The sequence below is a fragment of the Neolamprologus multifasciatus genome, chromosome 1 (assembly GCF_963576455.1).
Source record: "Neolamprologus multifasciatus chromosome 1, fNeoMul1.2, whole genome shotgun sequence".
In the NCBI taxonomy this organism is placed as follows: domain Eukaryota; kingdom Metazoa; phylum Chordata; class Actinopteri; order Cichliformes; family Cichlidae; genus Neolamprologus; species Neolamprologus multifasciatus.
Genome location: NC_140439.1, coordinates 22,637,934 through 22,663,323, shown reverse-complemented (window position 1 = coordinate 22,663,323; position 25,390 = coordinate 22,637,934). Strand labels below are relative to the sequence as shown.

The 25,390-nt window shown below is 36.9% G+C and overlaps 2 protein-coding genes across 2 annotated transcripts; both read right to left on the bottom strand.

Moving 5' to 3' along the window:
• Positions 1 to 151: 151 nt before the first annotated feature.
• On the bottom strand, positions 152 to 13,359 carry def8 (differentially expressed in FDCP 8 homolog). Its single transcript, XM_085167723.1, has 12 exons — positions 13,206 to 13,359; positions 11,984 to 12,106; positions 7,708 to 7,802; positions 7,435 to 7,584; positions 6,083 to 6,224; positions 5,607 to 5,771; positions 5,256 to 5,383; positions 4,561 to 4,674; positions 4,274 to 4,354; positions 2,265 to 2,405; positions 1,957 to 2,066; positions 152 to 1,640 (listed from the first exon to the last, which is right to left on the bottom strand). Exons 2-12 carry the CDS (start codon positions 12,090 to 12,092, stop codon positions 1,544 to 1,546), a joined length of 1,332 nt encoding a protein of 443 aa, XP_085023849.1. The 5' UTR covers positions 12,093 to 12,106; positions 13,206 to 13,359; the 3' UTR covers positions 152 to 1,543.
• Positions 13,360 to 20,049: 6,690 nt separating this feature from the next.
• mc1r (melanocortin 1 receptor) lies at positions 20,050 to 25,369 on the bottom strand. The gene has a single exon (XM_085167751.1). The coding sequence runs from the start codon at positions 21,875 to 21,877 to the stop codon at positions 20,900 to 20,902; it is 978 nt and encodes a 325-aa protein (XP_085023877.1). The 5' UTR covers positions 21,878 to 25,369; the 3' UTR covers positions 20,050 to 20,899.
• Between the last annotated feature and the right edge of the window lie 21 nt (positions 25,370 to 25,390).

Here is a 25,390-nt window from a genome sequence, read left to right as displayed (position 1 = left end):
CGCTACAGGTAGGCACCAGTCTTCCAGCGGAAGTGAGTTTTGTTAAGCCCAGTTTTAATGTTGGAAAGCCAAAGAGATCTATCTTCATTTGGATTTTTTGTTGTTCTTAGTGTGCAGACCGGTCATTAACAGACAGAATTAAAACCATTGCTTAAATGCATTTCATTACTTTATTCATGCACTACTCACATGATTAACAAGCCATGGTGTTTACCAACACCATGTAAGTCCATTAGTTTGAAAAATATATATACACAATACATCATGCTGAAAGATAACACAGCCAAAACTCATTATTTTAAAACAAATACATAAAGGTCAGCATTTACACATTAAACAAGGTTTGCCACTTAACATACAGAGACTTAATTAAGGGAATTTAGACTGAAACAACTACCATGATGGTATGAAAAGGTTTGGATAACAGCTGTTAAGTAACCTGACAGTCTTAGGCACACAATTTTCATGAGCATCAGCAGACATTTGCTACACTGCATGAAAACAGCACTGATTAAACACATATTAAACTGCACAGCATTAGTTCACAGTTTTGAATTTAAAAAAAATGAAAGCACATAAAACAACTCTCAAAGTCTTTGTGTCTTACAGTTTAACAATTTTCTTTACAAGGAAAAGTACCGTACTGCTAATGCATGCTTTCATTATATATATATCTGTTGCCAATACAGTACACATATTTGAAGTTATGTTTTCAGTGATTGTATGTATACACATTAATTTTTTTGTTCACCTATACCATTCGGTACGGTGCAAATAGGAAAAGAGCTGAAAATAAACAGTTAAGGCCTGAAAATCTACATAATTGAAGACTTTATGAAATATCAACAGATCAATATATTGGTTCTAAATAAACAGCAATTGAACTTATAGAAAATATGTCCAAAAAGGGGAGATGGGTAAGTGGCAGTGACCAACTGATTCACAGTCTAACAGATTTAATCCCATTTTAAACTATGTCAACACATAGCTTTTTTTGTGCAACATCACCCATCTGAACCTAATAAACTGAAACTTGGACATGGCAGCACAGAAACTGGATGCTGAAAGGCATATTTTTGGCGATTTTCTTATTGGATGCTGGGCTTCTAAACTTTAAAATTCTGATATATGGCAACTTTAAAGTTCAGCATTATTGGCAGTTTGGATTAAAGTAGTTGAGGCTTGTAACAGTAAATATACAATTTCTGCATGCATAACCACCTACTGATCAGGTGGATTTTCTCTACAGAGCATTTACTTGTAAATTTAGAAACACACACCAACATTAAACATACACGCAGTGGTTTGTACATCTAAGTTCTGTAGGAATGCAAAGGTTTGATAAAAATATATTAATTTCCAGATGAATTTTAAATACCCTGCCTCATAATGCAGTGCACAGGAAAAACAAAAGTCAGAGCATAATCATAAAACAAAATAAAGAAAGATTGTGGGGTTTGTTTGTTTTTTAAACTTAGATCAGATTTTTTCCATAACGAAGCAAAGTGCAGCATCCACTTAAATCCCAGGGTCCTTTCCAGAGTTAGCTTTCTTTCACATCCAGCTCCTCTTCGTCCTGCTTACGCTCAGTCATTCGTGCACATCGTGGACAAGTTGTGGAATTGTCAAAGTAACAATCTCTACAGAGGTACAAAACAAAAAAACATCAACATTGTAGCATTCATGTCAGTTTGGTTATTTCTTTTAGTAACAGTTTAATAATTGGGAAATCATAGTGCTTTGCAAATTGAAGTACCACTTGTTAAACAGAAATACTCTTAATTACCACTTTAGCAATGGAATTTGAAGGTATGTTATTCTGAAGATCTGTTTTATTATTGGTATCTCCACTCAAAACTTTTATACAAACAATTTCCTTTTATCAATTAATTTTAAACACTTCACAAAGAGAAAATTTGCTGTATTTTTGAGCCCAAATCGTTGGTGATGACTAACCTGTGAAAGACAGCAGAGCAGTCATGGCACACTGAGGTGTGACTGTCAAAGGGGAACAGGATGTCTCCCTCCTTACAAAGCTCACACACAAATCCTTTGGCCTGACAGCGCTACAAATACACACATGGACAGCACAAACCATTAATATGGCACAGAAAGACACAATGATATCAACAAATACTAAAAACATTTCAGCCATATATTAGTACAACATGGTGAATTTGCAAGTCCAACACAGCCCCTCTTCATCATGATATAGTTCAACAGTGCCATCAGTAGGGAAGTTTGTGCTTTATGTATGAGCTCACCTCACAGTCTAGTTTGATGTGCTTAGCAAATGTGGTGTGGATCTCTGTGAGGGAACAGCTCAGTCTGCCAGTGGAAATGTCAATCAAATCCTGTAGTGAGTACATGTCGTCGTTCTCGACAAAGTGTTGGCGATCTTGTAGCTGGAAAATATAAATGCAAAAAAAGGAAATGGGCAACTTTCATATTATGAGACTCAACTCTTTAGTGCAAAAAAAGAGATATCAGAGTCAAGCATAGTTTTAAACATATTATTTATTTATTTTAACAGTAGGGAAACATTTTAAAACAATTCAAACTGACAAATCATAAAATTATGTTTAGTATAGATTAAAACTGAGCTAATACAGAACTTGAGATCACAAGGGTCAATTTAATTTATGCAAGCTAATTAGTGATATCCAGTGGCTCACTCGACTGCACATCATCAGCCTTCTTTAGTTCAGTACTCTTCATTTCTATCACATGGTGGTGCTGTTTTAACATACTGCTAATAGACTGCCTGTGTCAGTGCTTCCATTTGCATTTTTTTAAATGGTAAGTAAATTGATAGCAAGTTTTCCAAACTGGGTTGTTTACATTCTTGCTCTCTTTGAAGGGTTAAATTGTAAACTCTGATCATCCAGTGGAGACTGAAACAATATTAACTGTTTATAATATGATAATGAAAAAAAAACTTTCTTAATGCACATGTTTGTTTGTACAAATACACACATGCTTAAATACAGCTGAGGAAAAAAAGGTCTAGTCTAAATTTGTAAATGCTAGTTTAAAAAAGTTGAGGCTATCAGTTCTTCATTCCAACATTATATGAAAAGAATCTATCAGCCTATTAGACATTGGGCAATTACAAGATAATTTTATGATTTACATGCAGAATTGTCTAATAGGCTAATAGTATTGCTTGGATCAGGTTTAATTGAGATAATTCAACTAGATAACGTTTCTGCTTGAAAGCAAGTCCTTGTTTTGCCCAATAAAATTCAGTGTTGGTCAAGTTACTTGAAAAAAGTAATCAGTAACTAATTACTTCCCCAAAAAAGTAATCCTGTTACATTACTGATTACTTATTTTCAAAAGTAATTAATTACTTTTTACTTAGTTACTTTTTAAAAACACAATTTACAACCTGAATAGGTGATAAAGCGATAGATCTTTCAGCCCAATTCTACTTTTTCTGCATAATCCATCATACAAAATGTAATCAAATGGAAACGTCTCTTTTTAAAACTTTAAATTTTAAATCTTTTAACTTTATGCATCAAGCAAAAACTTAATATATGCAACATTCTCTGACTGGAAGAAATTTGTTTAAACCTATTTTCTGCACATTCCAGCACATAAAATAAAATAGTTTTTTGTGTTTACACTCACTCTTTCAAATAGATGCAAGTAAAACACAGCAGAAAATAAATAAAATCAAAGACTAGCGGTCCTGTTGCTCTATTTTCACCTATAAAGCAGGAGTGGGTTAGGCGGAGGTTTGCCGTGGTGCAGGTGTGCCGCAGCGGTCAGAAGAGTCCGCGAGTTTCTCTGTGAATTTCCCATTACGTGGTAGCGCACTCGGTGCTTGCTTGGAAGTTTAGGGGTTTTTTTCGCTGTAAAAAGACGTTTTCTTCCCACGCACAACAGACACTAATGTTTTGTCACTTTTTATGGAATCAAACTCAAAATAAGGTCAGTACTTCCACGCTTTAAACGCTGCATGCTCATACTCTCTCCCGCACTCGATATATTATCCATCGTTGATCTGCACACAGCTGTTGTCACGAACGTCGCACTCGCTTCCGTCACTGTCATGACACATTCTCGCAAAAAATCACGGTTTTAGTAACGCAGCGTGCTTACTTGAAAGTAACGGTAATCTAATTACCGTTTTTGCAATAGTAATCCCTTACATTACTCGTTACTTGAAAAAAGTAATCAGATTACAGTAACCCATCTATGATAAAATTTACTAAAATCTACTAAATATTACATCTTAAACCTCTGACAATAAAAAGTTACTGACCTGTAGTAGCAGCCGAGCTTCCATTGCCTCCTTGCAGGTGATAAAATAGGGTTTCATTAACAGAATATCTTGACGAAGTTTCTGTGGGAGAAAACACACACAAACATTTCTGTCACTCTTAGTGAATGGAGTCACTCACCCACTTGCCTGTCCTGGCAACACTGAATGGAAAAAAAAATAATTTAGGGATAGGTTGGCTGACAACACAACTGTGAAAGTAATTATTTATTTAAAACGAGTCTATTAAAAATAAGCTAAAAAATAAACTTCAAAGGGAAGCTACCCACCCTGATTTCAACCAGTTCCTCCACAAAGTTGAATAGCAGCGGGTTTATTTCTTTCAGCCTTAGCACGGGGCGTGACATCATCAGGGCCAGGTAGCGCATTGAGGAGCGACAAACCTGAGATAGAGACACTATCAGAACACAAACTGGCTCAATACGCCCTCAAAACACACTGACATACCTTCATCATAAGTGAGCTTGGTTAATCCTGCACTGGTCGACAGCTTTAACGAGTAAATGTGCATCATCTGATTCAAATTCACAAACCTCGCCCTGAACTGGGGTGATTTTAAAAGTAGGTCACATGCCACCAGATAAATGATTCTACCAGACACGGGAATGTAATTGAGTTGAGTGACATTTAAATAACATTAATTTGACTTCCCTTGAGTAAATTTTTAAAACCCGAGGAAACTTCTTTAAAGGATGGTTTCGCAGTTTTGTAGTACTCTTTATGACTAGTAAATTGAGTTAATCAGTGGAATGTCCATGCGTGATATGCATGTATATGTATACGATTCTGTCTAACTTTGATGTAAAGCAGTAGCATCCACTAAATAATATTTAAAGCACATTTACAAATTCCAGCCTCTTTCAGTCCACTCAAAATGTTCAGCAAACATGTTAATGAAATATAGTTTACACATTTATAAATTTTATTTTCATGTGCTGAGTGTATCTGCGGTTGTTGAGGTTACCTTCCTTGATTCAAACTCCCAGTTGTGGATGACACGAGCTGGAATGACGGCTGTGTCATTCCAATGACATGTGCTGCAGTAATACTGGCCAGTGTAGTCACACTGTCTGGCTTCACTAGGTACGCCCCCTGCAAGATAGATACTAAAAAGTACAGTTAAACTATAAAACAAAAGAACATGTACACATCACCAAAAATGCATTTAAAATACTATAGAAAACATGAATATATAAATATTCCACATCAAACTAAGGCATACCAGAGGTCATTTTATATATATATATATACACACACACACACACACACTCCTAATTGGGCTAACCAAACATAAACACATTGAATTTGTACTCACTTAGTGAAATTTGTGCACGACATTCTGCACAGCGGTAATCTTGCCGGTCTAGTCCTATTTCAGGACAAATACTGAGCTCGTACTCAGACTGGTGGCTGACCTTCGACCTGACACAGGGTTTAGTGATCAGATTCATACACTTACTATGGCAACGATAATAGCATCCTGAAAAAAGAAAGAGATAACTTCAAATTATAATATAGAAAGTTTTGTTTTCGCCATCAAGATTACTCATTGTCTCACCTGTCACTGGTTCAGACAGAAACATTTCATACAACAGAATGGAAGTTAAGCCTCTTTGTACTAGGGGGCAAATGGATCGCACAGATCTCTTCTGAGTGTATTAAGGCTTGAGAGCACAGCAAATGATATTAGAAGTCTGAATTTTGAGCAGTGTTAACAGAAATGTTTCAAACTTTTGGGAACTAAACTTTCGGTAATCTTACAGCGCTCTACCAGTATCTACTATGTCTCACCTGTGCAGGTATACCAAGTCTGGATAAGGCCCCAGATAATAGTGCTACACTTATCACAGGTCTGTTTCACACTCTTGCTCTTTTCCTTGGAGAAGCGGTGTTCCAGTAGGACTCTCAGATTAGGCTCATCTTCCTCTGGATCCTTTAAAATGATGCATGCGAAAAACAGAACACACAAAACATGGCTGTAACACTGTTTTGTGTACAGCTGCAAGAGATAGCAACCTATGTGCAATTAAATTTGTTTACACTTACACTACCTTGTGTTTTGTATAGCCTAAACAAAACTGATGGCAATGCATAAAAAAACATCAAGGATTAATTTCCTGATGTATGTAACTCTTTTGATTCACAAAACTTTTCTGCTGACCTTGGACCAGAAGGCATAACAGCTGTCTTACAATGTAATTTGAAGTGCTCTGGGTAAATTTCATAGATAGAGATATAATTTGAGTTGCTTCACATGATAAAGTTCAAAATGAAAGAGATTATGGATATTACGAATCAAGCTAAGCAATTGAATATGTTTCACTGCTTTATTAAAAAGAAGAAGAAGAAGAAGAAGAAGATTCCTTTGTCCGTTATTATCACCGTGACTTATTCTTTAACATTTTGATTATGTTACAGTAATCAGTGTGACACACTGCCTGTGTGTTAAAGTGCTGTTGTTAGTGTTTAAGTGTTGTTAAAGTGAAGAAACTGTCAAATTGTTAAGACATGGGGGGTGACTTCAGAGTAATCTTTCTTGGTCAACCTGGATCTTGCTATTGGAAACAAACCAATGCACTTTGCAAAACAAAGCCAGATGATAACTGATACCTTCTTTACTGTTGATGAATGGGCTTGATTAATGAGCTTGTTTATTTGAAAGCCCTTTAATACACTAGACTGTAAAACTTTGTTTTCTATCATTTATAAACAAAAAAATGGAATTTATGCAAACTCTGCGCCAACTCTTCTCCAAGAATGTCTGCAATGCATTTTCACACATTTCATAAAGGGCAAAATACTCAAATCAAAGCAGTTTGGAGTGTTTTAGATGTTTTCCTACCATAGTTATCACCCTGTATAGTTACTGGCCCAACATGATCACTAAGAATCTCCTCCTCCTCTGACATCAATCCTCCACACATGGTCACTTCTCTAAGGGTTTCTTAAGAGTTCAACTTGATTTTAAGGTTTTGACCTTACTAAGTCTTTCAGATGACATTATAATTTAAAACTATATTAATAAAACTGAACTTTGCATTTGTACAGATTTCCATTAATATTTAAAGCCTGTTACACTCATCCAAGAACACACAACTACAATATAATGTCATGCCCTTCTCAATTTTCCCCTCAGTCCCAACCTTAAGTTCTTGCAGCTTGAGGCGCAGGTGGATAAGTTTCACTACATTGTCTTTTTGTCTCTCTGAATGCTCTGGCAGCTCCAAGATCAGCTTCTTACATTCTTCTATTGCCAGTTTAAGCTGTTCAATGTCTGATGCCACAAAAGAACCCTGTAACATGATATGAAAATGGAAGACAAGGAAGTTTCACATTTTACAGTATAAACAGTTAAATTGAAAGTGATAAATTATTTTTACTGGGTTACAAATCAGAAAAAAGTAAGGAGTACTTACCACAGGCCTTGAGAAGTGATCCTCAGCTAGACCGAGGTCCATGGTTCGATCTGAACTGTGTGTTCTGGTCCCAGGGAAAACCTCAGGTCTTGCTTCTAAATTGAGGAAAACATGGCATAAAGCGCTGTTCTTCTTGCAAGCATACACACCACATTCTGGCAAGTGCACTCGGTCACGCTTGCTAATTTCATCCACATGACTATTGCAACTCAAGGCATGTCCTACACTGACTTACCCCTTAAGAATTCTTGAAGGGAAAAAACAGCACAAAAATGCCAATGGAAAATTCATGTGTGATGAACCACCAACATTTGGCAATGTATAACTCTGTCAGTTGACAGTCAGGACGTAGGCATACAGAGTCATTACAACTGCTGTTCACAGGCAGAATGAACTTTGAAGTGCTTTGTTACTGCTTTATTACTGTCACATTTACATGTCTGCAACCAATCTCTTTCACAATTATTCGTTCTGAATGTGTCGAAATTAGTTAAACCATCCGACATCCCGGGGCTAGCGATTTTTCCAGTCGGGCTACCAAAATCCATCTCAGCCTGCCTGTCAAGTTATCCTAGGAAGGAAAAATATATGTCAATGCTTCTGCATTCTTTCGCAAATGTATCTGGGTAATTTTGTCATTGGCATCAATGAGCCACTGTCAATATGTGACATATTGAAATCACGTTTGAATTTGTGCTTTCTTTTTGCGTTCACTTTCACGTTGCGATCGCATGAACTGTGTATAGAGAGCGGCAGTACTGATTGGTGAGTGACAGATTAATTGTGCACCAATTCCTCTGGCATCGTCTTACCAATCGTTAGCTTACTATTCAAACATGACAAGTAAAATCTCCCGCAGCAGGCTTAAACATGTGATAGAGGTTGATTGCGCAGAGAATCACTGACCGTTATGTAAGTACGTGTGTAAAAGCAGATGGATTTACGCAGGTATTTTAGTTCTGCAGAGCCAAATAAGACAGTTCAGGGTGAAGAAGGGAGAGCCAAGGAAAAGCCTACCACAAAACGGAAAAGTTATTACAAATCAGACTATAAGGCAAAAAGAAAGCACAGCTTTTTTGGTTTCATGGACAAAATAATTTCTGTGGCTGGAATATGATAAGCTAAATAACAATGTTCTGCCGGGTGTGTCGTGAGTTTCCCTCAAATTCTGAGTCGACAAGCGCCTTTGTTACTGGGACCAGTAATTTTAAGAAAGACCCCATCAGAATCCATGAGAAATGCAAGAAATGCATTATTGCTCAGTCTGCAGTATCGTTCCCAGAACAAACACCAATTACAAAAAACATACTAAAAATAAACCAAGCACAACAAGAAGTCCTGGAAAATCTGTTTAGAACAGCGTACTATGTTGCAAAGAGTGAACTACCATTGGCAAAATTTAGCAGTCTTTGCAAACTTCAAAAGGCAAATGGCCTAGATCTCGGTTCCACTTACCTGTGATTTCAGTGGAAATTTCAAAATCAGGATCTGACACACACTGATTCATGTTCTACACAGTTCTTACAAGTTCATATAAATTTCTGTTCAATTAGAACCAAATATTTGAGTTGATGATTGGAATTTTTATACAGTTGTTGTAATTTGTGTTTTAACTATTTTTTGATTGATGTTTTGTTTCCTTTACAATATAATATTGTAAAGGAAACAAAACATCAATCTTTTTTTTTTTATTTGGGCTACTTAAATTTATTTTGGACTACCAAAAACTGAAGAGTGCCTGCCCGAAGGGCTACCAGAGATTTTGAAATTTTGCAAGCCCTGTATGACTTGTACTTTTGTTTAAAAACAACAACAACAAGAACAACTTTGTATAGAATTTGTGTTTTACCAATCTCAATTTGTTTTATACAGTTTAATAATTGGCACTAGATGTTGGCAGAATCCAAATATCAATATTATTGATGCAAATGCTGGCCTTGGCATTAGACAGATACTAGTGTGATAGGATCGATGCTTCATTTCTATCCTCCAAGTTCAGTATGTAGCCTACTGAATTGCGTTATATAAATGTTTTTTTAAATGACAAAATATACTAAACTATACACTATATGCTACTATACTAAATTAACATTCATAAAAATATACACAAAATATATACTTTGTGTTGACTGTCACATCTATTTTTTCATATATAACATATTTAATCAACAGAAGTTCACCCAAAGTGCTTTAGAGACAGCACATTTACATTCCTGGTCTTAAATAAAAAAAAAAAAAAATTTAAGATACATGAAAATCTGAAAGATGTTTTGCTATGTGTTATGGTGGAAAGTAAAATTAGAGTGACAGTGATTAAAATGTGATCAGCATTAGCAAATTAATGATGATTCTTCTCATAAATCATTACGCACTAGCCTGGCCTACATAACCTGTCTACAAGTTAAAACTATCAGTATCAGTACTGATATCAGCAATACTGGCCCTGTATTTACTTGGTGTAAATATATCAATATCAAAATTTGCGCAGCAGTAATTGACACCAAGACTTTCACAAGTCTGATCAATATCCATTCTTTACTCAAACTGATGTTTGGAATGTTCATCTGTTACAATACAAGTCTGAATTTAAATTAAAGCAAGTGACAAATTAACATTTAAAGTGCACTGAGAGTAAACTTTCAGCTATCCACACTGACAACTGAGATTATTCTGATGAAGTGAACAATGAGTAAACAGAACTGAATGATGGAATTTAAAGGTTGAACAAATTCAAATATATTTAAAAAGATTAAGTCAGTGTTTAGCTATTCAAATAATGTTTAATAAACTAAAAGAATCACATTATACAAACAGTGTTGTTACCTGCGTACACCTCTGAACAAAACATGTTGAAGGAATTCAGCCTTGTAGTTCCCAATAGACTCAGAATAATGAGGCACCGTAGAATCAGAACAACTATCAGTGAGTCATTCTTGCTCATCAAAGTCCTAAATTACAGGAAGTGTTACTGAAGTACTGCTTACTCGCATGCGTTTCGTTTCCTCTACTTCAGCTACAGCATTTCCAACTTCCTTTTCCTTAGTCACAACAGTCCAGCGTCCTTGCTCCTTATGCATTAGCAGGATCTGCCCTACATTACAAGGAAACTATTAAACTAAGTGCACAAATTGATGCAAGCTCAATCATTCACGTAGGGAAATATCAAAAAGTTGACTCTGTTCATCTGGATGTAGCGTTTTCCATGGGAGAAATGTTTCGTCACTCATCCAAGTGACTTCTTCAGTCTCAGCTGACTGCTTAATGATCAAGAAACTGACCTCACAGTCCATGTTTGTCAGTGGTGCTAGTTTCAGTTATTATGCAAATGTACTGTTTATACGGTTGGGGAAACCTGCTGAGACTGAACAAGTCACCTGGATGAGTGATGAAACGTTTCTGCACAAATTAACTTTAATGAGGGAATTATTGCCTATAGAGTAACTGAGATATACTGCTTGTGTTTTTGAAAAGGAAGCAAACATACATAGTGACATTTAGGAAAAACTGGAACCATGAATGCAAAAAAAAAAAAACCCACTTCCCACTGCAACAACAAACTGTTTTAGAAAGGTAAATGCCAAGATCACAAATACCACTCACTGAAATGCAGCCGCAAAGCATCACAAAGCCACCACCAGGCTATACAGATGGCTGTATAACTGCAACTTTAGCTTCCCGCAATTAAATGAACATGATTGAGCAATATTTAAAATGTGTGCGCTCCCAATTAAAATCCAAAGTAAAAACAAATCAAGCACTGTGATTGACACATGCCTCCATGTGTTAATCACAGCTGTTGGCGGTTCCTGGACTAATTTGGAGTAACACTATGCTGAAAGACAGATATGAAGAGCTTGTCCCTCAAAACATCATCATCTGTTGCTTGGGAATCCTTTGGATTTAGCACAAGTGTCCTGGAATAAATCATATGCAGCTACTTCTATGTGTCTGTACTGCAAAGCAACACAACTTCAATCACCTAAAAAGACACCAAAAACTGCAGTAAAATTCATGCATGAAGGCCAAGAAAACCATTGCAGTGCTTGCTAGCATGAATCATTCAGTACCATTGCAGACATACACCACGTGTGCCCACTAAAGAAGTTTTGTCAGTGAAACTGATCAGTGTGAGGTGCAATAAACTCTGTCTATATGGCTTAATCCTAACATGAAGCAGGCAAATGAAAGACAACAATGTATATTATTTCCTTAAATTTAACTACAGGTGTGAAAGCAATCCTTAGACAGATGTATCATAACTTGTGGCAAACCTCACCATGTTGTGGGGGTGTTTTGTGTCCTTGGGGACCATCCTCTTCCTCTCCACGATCAAATGGATTGAGGCGGGTTTGGCGAAAAAGTGCAAGTCTCTCATCATACTCCATTTTATTGGCTACATCTAAGAAAGACAAAAAAAACAAAGCAATTGTCTTCTCTTGGCTTTATGTATTGAAACATTACGAGGAATCTCAGTTTCCTTTCAGAAGGAAGCTGGTTAGCCAGTGTTTATACTTGGTTCGGCTTACTGTGCAGTGATAGACTGATAGACTACTTGGTCATGAGCTGTTCATGGGTCATAAACTCTCACTAAGAGCCCAATGGTTTCAAGAAAAATAAAGGCAAAATATGTGCTGCATGTTACAAGCAGAAATATGAATCCGTGCACATCTTTAACTTCGTTCAAATACATAATACATAGTCCTCAATGAGAGTTATACCAAGGCTACTGCTATTTTATACTTGCAATTTAGGTCAGATCTTAAAAAAGATTTAGTCTTACACATTGCAGAAAAAGTTCCTTTGCATCTAAAATGAAACAAAATCTACTTCTTCATCAGATCCTCCCTACCTCACAAAACTCTTTCAAACTCCAGATCCGTATGCTAGAATACCAGAGAATACAAATGTCCTGTTGAAAATTGTAACCATAACGAAGGAAACTCTGATACATAATTAAAGGGTTAGGGGTAGTAGTAATTTTAATTTAATTCCATGTAGATTTTATGAAGCTACACTAGAGCCAGCCTGACAGGTACACTAGCACTCCCTTTGGCTGGTTAATTACCATTAAGTCTAATTTTCACTGAGGCTGAAGATGCATGAATCCCAGTGGTATGTGTAAGCTCTACTTCAAGAGTCAACAAAAACACGCCCTACAGACATTTTATGGACGACTTAAGTAAATAAGGTCAAACGAGGTAACACTGCAAACACTGAAAAGACTGAGAAACGTTCAGTTGGAGCTTTATTTCACTAATTATTACCACTTAAGGATAATGCTGCAGTAAGTCCTAATGTGCTAAGAGGTAACCTTAATGTTATTTCGTTCATCACAGCTTAACAGGGCGTTAACAGGGCGCTAAAAGGGCAAGTCCATATCCAAGCACGGATGTCAACAAACAGCTAATGCTAGCTAACAAGCTTTTAAACCAGCAAGTCGTCCGTTGATTTGATGCTAATGTTTGGTCATTAAAGCGGCCGTCTAGTTGGAAGCTTACCCCGTTGTTGAACGAATTTATCAGCAGCAAACTAGCAGCTATATTATAATATAATAATATATTTTGTGGACGACGTTTATGATGAATATAGGCAGCCGTCCCCGTTTTGTTTTGCCTCTGTCATGGGTAACGTCACACGGGGGAAAAAAACGTCAAGTCATACTTCGTCAAAGTAGCGAGTTCCGGCGAGATTTCCAAAATAAAAAAATAACCATTGCCATAATGAAGTAGTGTAGAAGAAATAAAAGAAAATCAAGTGGTAAATAAAGGCTACATTTAAAGCGACATCTGTATTTGCAACTTAGTAAATATGTTTTGACACGTGGTATACTATATAGATTACTGTTAATGGTGTAAAATAAAGCGGTACCTTTAATTTGAAAAAAAAAAAATCACCCTCAGTTTTTTCTCATTTTACGTGATTTTAGGTACCTTCCAATTAATTTCCTCAGTAAGATCCCTTTAAAAGTGCTGACTGCATGTCTTTTTCTTTTTTATACACATCGTCTAAATATAATCCTTAAATGAATTATTAGTTGTACTGATAATGAAAGAAATGTCATGCAAATAATACTTTTCTCTACAACAAATACAATATAATTCTCCTAAATGGCAGTTAAAATTATTATTATTTGTTTGTTTGACCGCTGGTTTTATAGTTCCCTTTGGCCTTTCAGTGACTTTTGTTTGCTTGAAGACAAGAATGATTTGTGTAGGAAACTGGAAGTTTTTGTATTCATGCAAGGATAAAACGCGTTTCATGCTGCTTAGCTCAAGGGTACAAAAAATGAGGTGACATATTACTGGGGAAATAAATTATTACAAATTTAGCACCTGAACACTGCACTCTGCAAAACCACATGTTATACTCATGTCATCTCATTTTCATAAATTGTCCATTTTAAATACCACAAATGGATTTCTGAAAAATTAGAGTTAGTGACTGGTCATAAATATCACAGATGCTAGCTTTAAGAGAGAATATTCATGAGCTCACTGAATATAGCAACAGCATCTTCGCAGCAAACATGTTGCGTAAAAACTGAAAAAACAAAAGAAAACGAAAATAAATAAATAAGAATCAATACAGTGTAAGCAGTCGGATTATATCTGGTCCAGTATATCAGTGGTTTTGCTGTTAATACACAAGCAACTACAGAGAAACCTTTTTAAGTGTGGTTTTATTACCATGGCTTGTTGCCTTGGTTAAAAATGCTTAAAAATGTAAAAAGTACTTCAGTGGAATATGATGAAACAAGTTCAAATAAAGGAGGGAGAGGGTACTGTTGGAGTTCAGGGTTGTTGCACATATTAAATAAAATTTTACATTATCCCGTTAGCAGCTGACAGTCTTTTTATAACATTTCTCCAATAACAGTATTCAGTATTTGGTTTCGCAGAAAATGTTTTGACCACCAAGCTTGTTATGAATTATAATTTACAACAGTTTGGGAGTTCCTAGAAGTTATTACCATGTATGATTGACACTGAAGATTAGATTTAAAGCTTTGCACCAAGCTAAAATACATAAAGATGGGCTTTAGTAAATCTACATGGAAAGATCCCTAGACTTGTCACATATAAGAAACATAACATATTTCTAAGTAAGAGTGTTGCCAGATTGTGATGAAGTGACAGTCACATTCTTGTGTTTGAAAGAGGCATGTGATCCATGTCATACACAACAGAAATGTCACTTTGCATTACTTCAACAACAAGAACAACAACAACAACAATAATAATAATAATAATAACCTGCCTTAGTTGGCTTCCAGAGAAAATTAATGCTGATGTTGCTACATGTCTGCCATATCTATGAAGAGGCCATAACCCTATCATAACTGTATTTTTCAGTGTGATCAGTTTGGTGCCTCATTCTTTTTCTTGTTCCTTGTTTTTACTGCTTCTGGGAATGATGCTGCTTCTGTACTCTACTAGGAATCTGCCCTAAAAACCTTTTTACATTGAGTTTCATTTATTTGTGCACAAACGTAGCAAGTATGTGGCAATGAGCGTTTTGTTTTTTTCCATTTCTATTTCCATTACATACAAAGTCTTGAATTATAAGGCCTCGTGCTTACATAAAGACTTTATAGAGCAGCTTTTCTTCAGACTGTCATGTTACTTGTGCTTCTAAGAGTTTCTGAAAGTAGAATGGGAGGCAGAGCCTTCTGCCATGGAACCAGCTCACAGTTTGGGTTTGGGAGACAGAGACTCTCACTGCTTTAAAGATTTAAAGCTTTACCTTTTTGATAACTCTTATCTAGACTAATAAAGTTATAGGATCAGGCTACTTATGGACTTCTTCTTCCCCATTTTCACTCATCGTATGCCACTATTATCTCTCTCTACTCTCTTCTTTTTGTTGTGGTCTCTTTTCTGTCTCCCACCCAAACCAGTTTTAGCAGATATTCAGCAGGTATTGACTGATTGTTGAAGTTCTCTTTACAATCAAAGTTTTTTTTTTTAACTTACAATATGAAGCTTCTTAGGATGACTGTTGTTGTGAACTGGAACTATATAAAAAGCGAACTGAATTGAAATTAAGATTCACAAATAACCACCATACATAGCAGAGCTGCCTTCCCATATGGAAAAGAAATAGTAAAAACTTATATGATTGACTCATGAAAGTGGCCACTTTCTCATTACTTTTATATATTGTTTTAGGAAGTATCCAGAACATACAAGTTTCATTTATATAATTTTTCAAGGGATCTTATATCTGTTTTCACTCTTGTATGCTTTTCATACAAGTTTCACACAAGATAGATACAAACTTTATAAGATTTATATAGATCTTTTCCATATGGGTTTACTTGTTGCATCTAATGGAAACTAAAACACACACCAGTACTACATTCAGACCCCATTTTGGTTCAGCTTAAAGCAGATTTATGGAGATAATGTTCAGTATCAGAGGTTGTAGAGCAGATTTTCACTGTAGAGACTCAGTAAACACGGGTCTTTCATTGTCTTTCATGGCTGTCCTAAGAGATTTGTGGACAATGACCATCACATGTGCACGAGTGTGTTAACTTTCAGGGGGTACCAAAACAATTTCACAGTGAATAGGAATGTTTTAGAGGTGTGCATGCCTCTATGTTTTTTTTTCCATATTGGTCACATTTACGTGCTTCAGATAATCACATTTCAATATTAGATAATGACAACCCAAATAAATACAAAATGCAGTCTTTAGATAATGATTTAATTTATTAAGGGAAAAAAGTTATCCAAACCTGCTTAGCCCTGTGGTTATGTGGTCAGGTTATATTCCTTAAACCTATTAACTGCTTGAGCAACCCTCAGCAGCAAGAACTGCTGGCAAACAGTATGGTGCATTGAATCTTTCACATTGCTGTGGAGGAATATTGGCCCGCTCTTTATTTTAACTCAGCCACTCTAAGGTCATGCCAAAGCATCTCAATCTAATTTGAGGGCTAGGTTAATTGGTTATTCTCAATGGGCAACAGGTGCGAATGTGAGTGTGACTGGTTGTCTGCCTCTTTGTGGTAGCCCTGTGGTAGACTGGCAACCTGCCCTGCCTCTATGACAGCAGGGATAGGCTCCAGCCTGCTGGCCCTGAATTGGATACACAGAAGACAGATGGATGAATGTCCAGTCTCTCTAATTATGCAAATGAGAATTTGCATAATTATGATTAAGGAACGGACCTCACAGCCCATTGTTCCTTCAGTGGGCTGGTTTCAGTCATTATGCAAATGTACTGTTTATAAGATTTGGGGAAACCTGCAGTCAGCTGAGACTGAAGAAGTCACTCTGATGAGTGACGAAACGTTTCTCCCACAAAACGCTACGTCCAGATGAACAGAATCAACTTTTGGAGAACTATTGCATTACTTTATGCTATTTTATAATTGTTTCAGTTTTCAGTATCCACTATTTTCAGTTATGGCAGGTTTTGTTTGTAAAGATTTTCTAATCAAAATCATTTGATTAAAAACCTTTTAAAAATATATTTTATTGGCATTCATCCCTGAGGGTAGGCATTTTGTGGTCTGGTCATATGGATATAGCTTGAGTGTGTTTGTCGTTGGGGGAAGCAGCTGTGGAGATTTTCCTTTGCTGCAAACAGAGCTGTGTTGTGTGGCTAAATGAAGGCAGAAGTCATAGCACCAATAATAACATGCTGTTCCCTGGAAATTATGTAGTCACACGTTCCTTCCCTCCTTTAATCAGCAGTAATTATAATTAAGTGAGACACTACAGATAACATATGGTTCATTTTTCGTCACGAATCTGGCGTTCATGGTCAACGTTATCATTACAGGTCACTGACAGTGATGTCAGTGTGTTCTGGTCCGTGTCAGTTTTCCTCTGAGAAGCGCGTGTCGTGATCAGCTACATAGCTAGTACAACCTTAATATTTATTTAATATCTGAGACGGGATTGGCAGGAGAGACAAATGTTTCAAAGCCGTGAGACAATCTTTAAAAGCAACTACCATTCACAAATGACTATTTAATAAGGGTAATAAATTCTTTTTAGACACAAACCATCACAATGAATAGCATTCATTCATTTTGGGATTATCTTTCATCATCTTGAAGTTTCTTTGAAATTTCGGCTGTGCCAATGCATGTAATACAATTATGGACCATTACAATATTAAAATCTAACTGGAAAGAAAAGATTTTAGCAAAAGTTAAAAAAACAAAAACAAAAACAATTATACTGCAAATATAATACTGGGGTGGCTGTGATTCTGAAGGTAGAGCAGGTCATCTATTAGTCGCTTTGTGGTTTGAGTCCTGTTTGCTCAGGTCTGCATGCCAAAATGCCCTTCAAACCTCAAGTTACTCCTGATATGTTCAGGAGTGTGAATGTGTGGGAATGTTAGATAGAAAGCACTTAGAAGCAGAAAAAGGTGCTTGTATGAATAAATTTGTGAACAGGTGAATGAGACATGTTGTATAGATACTTTCAGTGCTCAAGTAGAAAACCAGTATATAAGAATGTCCACTTAACAAACTGACATATGTACATTTTCACTTGTACGCATTCCCTCCATTTCTTTCTTAAAATGGAAAAATGAGCCATTTCCCTCTAATAATGTGCATGTGGGTGACGTGCAAAAAAGCCAAGAATTTTTTTTAAATCATCTTAAATAATTAGGATTTTTAATTTTTTCCTTGAGGACAGGATGAGGGATTTTTCTTTTTCTTTCAAACTGGAAATCCCCTCGTGCTCATTGCTGTTATTTAAGGCACAGCAAATGAACTTGATCATGAGTTTAAAAATGGAGCATTTCAAAAAACGCCTCTGTTGTGTTGTATATCAATGGCTCTACTGTCTGCCCAGAGCAAACGTTGCCTTGCATATTTTTGTTAATGTGAACCAGAAAATGTTCATGTTGCAAATAAATAGGCAAACTTTAAAGCTCTGCAATTAAAGTTAGAATGTCGTCTGCAAATGCTGCAGAGATACCTACAGATACAATACACTGACAATTTCTACCTTAATCACCAGTGTGTGAATGTGTGTGTGAATGGGTGTATGACTGGATGTGTAAAGCGCTTTGGGGTCCTTTGGGACTAGTAAAGCGCTGTACAAGTACAGACCATTTACCATTTAATGCAATACAGCAACCAGAATTTGTCCATAATTTGAAAATCTGGATATCGGTTTCTTTATTTGACTGCAGAGGCATTTCCTAGAGAAGCTGCAGTCTTTTTTTGTTTGATTGCACATGAATAAAGACTTCAAATAATGCTTACAAGCAATGTGCAAAAATCTGAAGATAATAATGAGATGAAAAATACTTGACTTGATGGACAGATGATAACTAAGCAATAGCACTGTTGTTCTGGATTCAATACAAACTCTTTTGTATGTTTTGACCCCTTTATTTGGGAAAACAGGTAAACAATTCCACTAACATACATATACATATGACATACAGAACAACATAGTCCTGTTTTACTCAATTTTAAGTTGACCTGGATGCACACAGTTGTTCTTTTTTTCTTTTTTGTTAAACACCCACATTTATACATTTTCATTTTATATTATGTATGGAATCATGTTTATTTGTGGCCATATACTGAAGCCCTGACTGTCATTATCTTTAACAGAGGTTTTCTTAAAGACTTATACATGACAGTGTTGTATATTATCAGTTCTATATCGAGCCAGCACTCTGAAAACAATCCTAATAAAGCTAGTCTAATAAATCAAGTATACAAAAAACAAAGTGTACAAAAAAAAAGAAAAAAATGGGTTCTAAAATTAATCTTTAAAAAACAACAACAACAAAAACATTACACAGAGCACAACTGCACATTACACATTGCATTGTTGCTATCATGGTTTCTTTATTTATCTGTTGGCAGACAGCTTGATAACCCAGAAACCTTTCTTCCCACCATCATGTGAGAATTTAAAACCTTTCAGAGTTTAAATTAAGATGAATGAATTTCATCTTTTCCACAGAAAATGATAAGAGTGCAAAATGCAGGCCCTGTTACCAGCACTTATGTGGGATAAATAAAGAACACCATGGGATATATGCATCAACTAAAACTATTAATGTTAATAATTAATTTATGCAATGAAGTTAATTAATTACATTAGCTGGACTTGGTGTAACCTGTATGCTGTCTTTTTAATCATGGATCTTTAGTCCGTTCCTTCCTAAACTGTCCTACATAAAAACTTCAGCCCAAACTGTCCCTTATTTGCGCATTTCAGAGAACCCACAAACTTCCAGAAACTTTGACATGGCTTCTTTCTTCTTTCATAAACCCTCTCATGCCATGAGCCTCGGGCCTACCACCAAGCATGTTCATGTGATTTTTGTCCCCTTTTTTTCTTTTCTTTCTTTTTTTTAGTCACTGGGATATTTGACGTTTATTTTTGCAACAGTAATTTTTGAGTTTGTCACAGTGTCATTTTAAGGTTTAGTCTGATCGCCCCTCCAATTAAGCTGTGCTTCATCCGTTCCCTGCTCCGTTTGCACCATGCTTGAACATTTTCCCAAAGACAGTCTATATATAAAATAATCTGCATTTGAGCAGCAGTAACTAAGAGATTATTCGCTGCTTCTATTTTTTTTAATTCTTGCAACGCACATCATTCATTAAAAGAAAAATGTCATTAAGATATTGATTCAAAAAAGAATAATAAATAATCTTAAAAGGGATAGAGATGTAAGGTAGCGACCTTTTGTTGTTGGCCATTTTAAAAATGAAAGTAAACTTCCTTTTTTATTTTCATGAAATTATAATAATTGAACGCCTTTAAAAGAAAAAAAGAAAAAAAAAAGAATTAAGGCAGCATATTTTGACCACCATAAGAGGCATTTTTTAGACAAAAAAAAAAATCAAACATGTTTACAGAAGAAAGAAAGAAAAAACACTAAGACCAGATACAATAAGTAGTGCTGTGAAACTGTTGACTGATTTACGAGATTATCATAATAAGCTTCCCAGTGAAGAACAAAAAAAGGCGTAACGCAATAATAAATAAATTTACAGCTAAAACGGAAGCCAGTTCTATTTATCAAATTTTTGCAGTGTGACAGAGTCTTCCGCTGCCATGGGCACTCGCGCACGGGCAACATTTGCATGTTTAAACATATATCAGTTGTGTCTTATTCTAACTTCGGACATGTTGAAGACAGAGGAAGAATGTTGTGTTACGCTCGGTTTTGTTCAGGAATGTCCACGATGTCACACGTCGAAGCAAAACGAACACAGGACCATTTCCTGCAAGGTTTTACGCAGCTCCTGGCTCCGGTACGCGTATATAAGCGGGTCGATGAGGGAGTTACAGATGATAAGGATGAGGAAAAGGTTAAAGTTTCGAAAGAAACAGTTGCAGAAGGGGCTGGTGGGACAGGCGAGGATGAGGATAAGGTGTACAAAGAAAGGGCCCCAGCATAAAATAAAGACCCCGAGCAGGATAGTGAGGGTTATGGCTCCTTTCATACTTGTGGACTGGCGCCTGTTTTTGTGGAAAGCCACGATGCGCCGAGAATGCACGTGCGCCAGGACAAACATGTGCAGGTATAACACGGCGTTGAATACCAGAGTAGTGCAGAAGAAAGTGACGAGGCACACGATGACGGCGTTGTCGGTGTGATATACGATGAAGAGGATGCTGGAGGTGATGCTGGCCAGCCACACCACCACGATGATGATGATGGCACGATGAGGGGTCATGATGCTGTGATACCTCAGCGCGTAAAAGATGGTGATATAGCGATCGGCAGCGATGGTGCACAGAAAGGAGAGAGAGGACACCACGGAGCTGCAGATCATCACGTCGATGACGTTGTCCAGGTGGCGAAGCATGCCGGGGTTCACATCCAGGAGGCCGTGGTCATTGAGAAGCATGAATATGGTCTCCACCACGTTGCTGACGCTGACAAGCATGTCAGACACGGCCAGGCAGCAGATAAAGTAGTACATGGGCGAGTGGAGGTTTCGGTTTTTAATAATCGCCATGATGACCAAAATGTTTTCCACCAGACTGATGAGTCCCAGTGCCAAGAAGAGCTCCTGAGGGATCCGGATCTGAACGCAGTTCAGCCAGTTTCGCTCTCCTGAGGTTGAGTTCGTTTCGTTCTCCTCCAGAAGGTCATTTAGCGGTCCGAAGTCCGTGTGAAGTATGGAGGGATACTGCAGGGACCCGTTGGTCATTTCCATGTCTATTAGGTAACTGCAAGCTTTTAGCTTTTCAGGTGCTCCGTGTGGGTTTTAGGCTGCTGCAGCACAGATTTAAACTGGGTAAGGAATCTTCATCAGCTGTCTCTGGAACTTAGAGGATGCTTCTACATCAGCTGTCGCAGTTACAGCTTGCTTCTGAGCAGTTTGGGGATTCAAGCAACTCATCCAAACTGTTTGTTAAACCCATGGAAGCCTCAACCGTCCAGGATCATCAAACTCCACGCAAAAAGTTCAAGTATATGTATTTATATTTATTGCAGCCATTAAATAGCCTGAAAAATCATCGGGGAGCTACCGCGTTGGTCCCGGTGAAAAGTGCGTTTCTTGACTCGAGTAATCCTTTTTTTTAATATAACCTATTGAGTTTTTATTATTATTTTTCGCCCTATCCAACCAATTGCTCCGGGATGGAAATCTGTAATCTTTCCTTCTCCACTGACGTCTTGCAATCCGAGTTCACGTTTTTTCCTCAAACAGAGCAGCCGAGCCACCAGAATCCTTTCATTAGTCCAGATTGTTCTGACCAGCACAGTAGCAATGAACACTGTCTATAGTATACTGGGAACGAGAGAGAGAGAGAGAGAGAGAGAGAGAGAGAGAGAGATGCCGGATTATTTCTCACAGTGATGCTGCGTCCTGAATGACTTAAGCGGCTCCTCCTCACAAGCGTCAGCTGCGCTGCGGTCCTGTCTGCGAAAGTTGTGCCAAGTTTTCTTGGGAGAGAGCTGAACGGTGATGGATTGGATTTAGTAATAGTTCGATCTGGTGTTTTTTTTTTTAAACACTTTCCTTTCTGCTTTAAGAAAATGCTTCACTTCCGCTAATATTATTCTAATCAGAGTGCTGGTGTCCAAAATATAATTTCTGAAAGCTAAAAAAGAAAAAGCTCTGAAAACTTGTACCAATTGTACTATACTTTCTGGAAAGCAGATTTAAATCTTTACTCGTAGTTAGCCTCCTGTTTTGTTCTTAGATATTCTCATTTTAAAAACAACTGCACATATAAAGATGCACACGCCCTGTCTGTGTGTATTTTTTATGAGACAGTAATAAAGAGAGGGGTCAAGAGGGATCTTGACACTGTGCTCAAATTATATTTGCCCAGGTTCCTGCAGACGCAGGAAGTAGGTGCAAGTAGGGAACAAAATTGGTCCCTTAACATAGACACAGCATCTGCTCCTGCAAGCACAAGCACCTGCAATGTAACTAAATAATCTAAAACACAGTCAGAATCCATTTGTTCTGATTTAACTGTGACCAAATGAGGGCTTGGGGTGTCATAAAATTCACCTGAGCTGCTAATTCAGTGAGTGTGGGAAACACATGTGCAACTGCCACACATGCAAGGCCCCCCTTCACTGCTTTGCAATATTTTTTTAATTTTATTTTTGTTAAATCATCTTTAAATAATTATGGATGGTAAGTTATGAAAACTCTTTAATGATGTCTTAACAACAAAGGAAATTGTGTGATAGTAAAGATCTTTCTCTGAAAGAAAAAAAACCTTCAACCTAAACTTTCACTGCTCTCTGAAACATTAATTTAGGACAATAATCTATAAATGACAATTATGCTATTAAAAAAAAATCTAAACAGATGCATAATTCTAGATTTGGTGTAGACACTGTGAGGCAATTCTTGGCCTGGGTCAGTCTGACCAGGTACATATTGTGAAAACATTATATATGAAATCTAAGGCTTAAGTAATCCAGGACAAAATCCACACATCTACCTGTGCTTAAAAATGATTTCCATTAAAAATAAGTCTTAAATAGCTTTAAGACAAATGTGCAAGTGAAAATCTTGGTGTTCATAGAGCAAAACGTGCTGTTTGTGGTTAAACTTGCTTCTCAAACTAACGGCACAGTAACTTTGATACATATCCACACAATTTGTTAAATCAAATTTAATAATTTCAACTTCAACTTCTTCAGCATGTTTATCTGGTTTCAAATTCACTTGTATTATCAAAAGTGACAAGTCATGCAGGCAAACACGTCACGAAAAAGTAGCAGACCGGCTTCTGTCCAGCTTCTGAAATTTGAGGATTTGCCGCGTCATTTAACCCTGGAGAACCCATGGGGTCGGCTCTGACCCCATGGGTTCTCCAGGGTTAATTTATACAATGACAAAAATATCAGGGGTCACATGTAGTCGTGTGACTATGAAAAAACAATTTTGAAATCAAGTAAGTTGCACAATATTTTTTGTTGCAACTCTGCATTCATTTTTCTCAGGAATTTCAATTTGCTCTAGGTGTTTTTGTTAAATTATGTTATGGCAACTGGTTACATTTAACCCACAGCACCAGTGGTAATACTGCAGTCCCATAAAGCAGCCCCTGAGCCACTAATCTGAAAGCGCTTTCAATACAGCAGAATGATCACATGAAAAGTTTTCACAACAACACCCATAGCTCCAGGTGAATTAGGAACAATGACCTCATTTGACCATCTAGCACAGTCACCCACATCCTTGCGGCTCATTGGAACACAAAGTAAGCAGGTATGTTTCAAGCGTGTACAGCATCTCGCAATGATTTTGTCCTTTGACTGAGAGTAACAGACCTCAGGCTAGCTCGTCATTTGTGTTTGTATTGAAAAAAATGTTTGAACAGTGACTGTAAAGCATAAATGGGGTGAATCGTATCCCATGGATAACATGAAAGGACACTGAGAAGAAAGGGCAACAGTTGGAGAGTGTTAAAAAAAATAATAAGCACAAGTTAAAAACGATAAATATCACTGATGATAACAGAAGCATAGTTACTGCTTCAGATTTAGTGTGCATGGAATGAGCATAATCAAGTGAGGTCATGAGAATCTGAGTGTACGCCGAAAAGAGTTAATTTAATCACCAGTTTAAGAGATAAAAATGAAAACATCTGCCACGTTGTCAATAAGTGCAAGTAAACTGAAACTGAAATGTGAGAATTGGTGCCAAAGTCTGAGAGGTAATAATATTAGAGAAAGAAAGCAGCAGAATTTAAACAAACCAAAAACAGCAGCCAAGATGATTAAGACAGTGAGTAGAAAATACCACGAAGACCACAAAGACAAAACAAATCTAGTTTATCATGTTTAAGGATGCTTAAAATGATGTCAGGTGTGTACGTGGAAGACCTTTTCATGCTTTTTGCAACAGGTCACAACAGAAGTGCGTCATCAGCATCTTGCTGAGGTTTGTGTGGTACTGTTTGTCATCAGAAATGACTCAGTTTGATTTCATTTATTACCAAGAGTCAAAACACTTTAAATTTTTTCGAGTTGCCCCCGTTATATTTTGGAACTTCTCAATTATTCAGCCGAAAAATCATAGAAGTCTCACAGTAAGATTATTATGGCTACAGAATCCCTGCAAAAATAAAAGAAATGCACATACGAATGCTTGGATGTGGATCAACTATAATTCAGTTCAAATTATAAATAAGACCTAAATGGATGGCATGACTAACTGAATTTGCGCCAGAAAAAAAAAGGCAGTTTCCTCTTT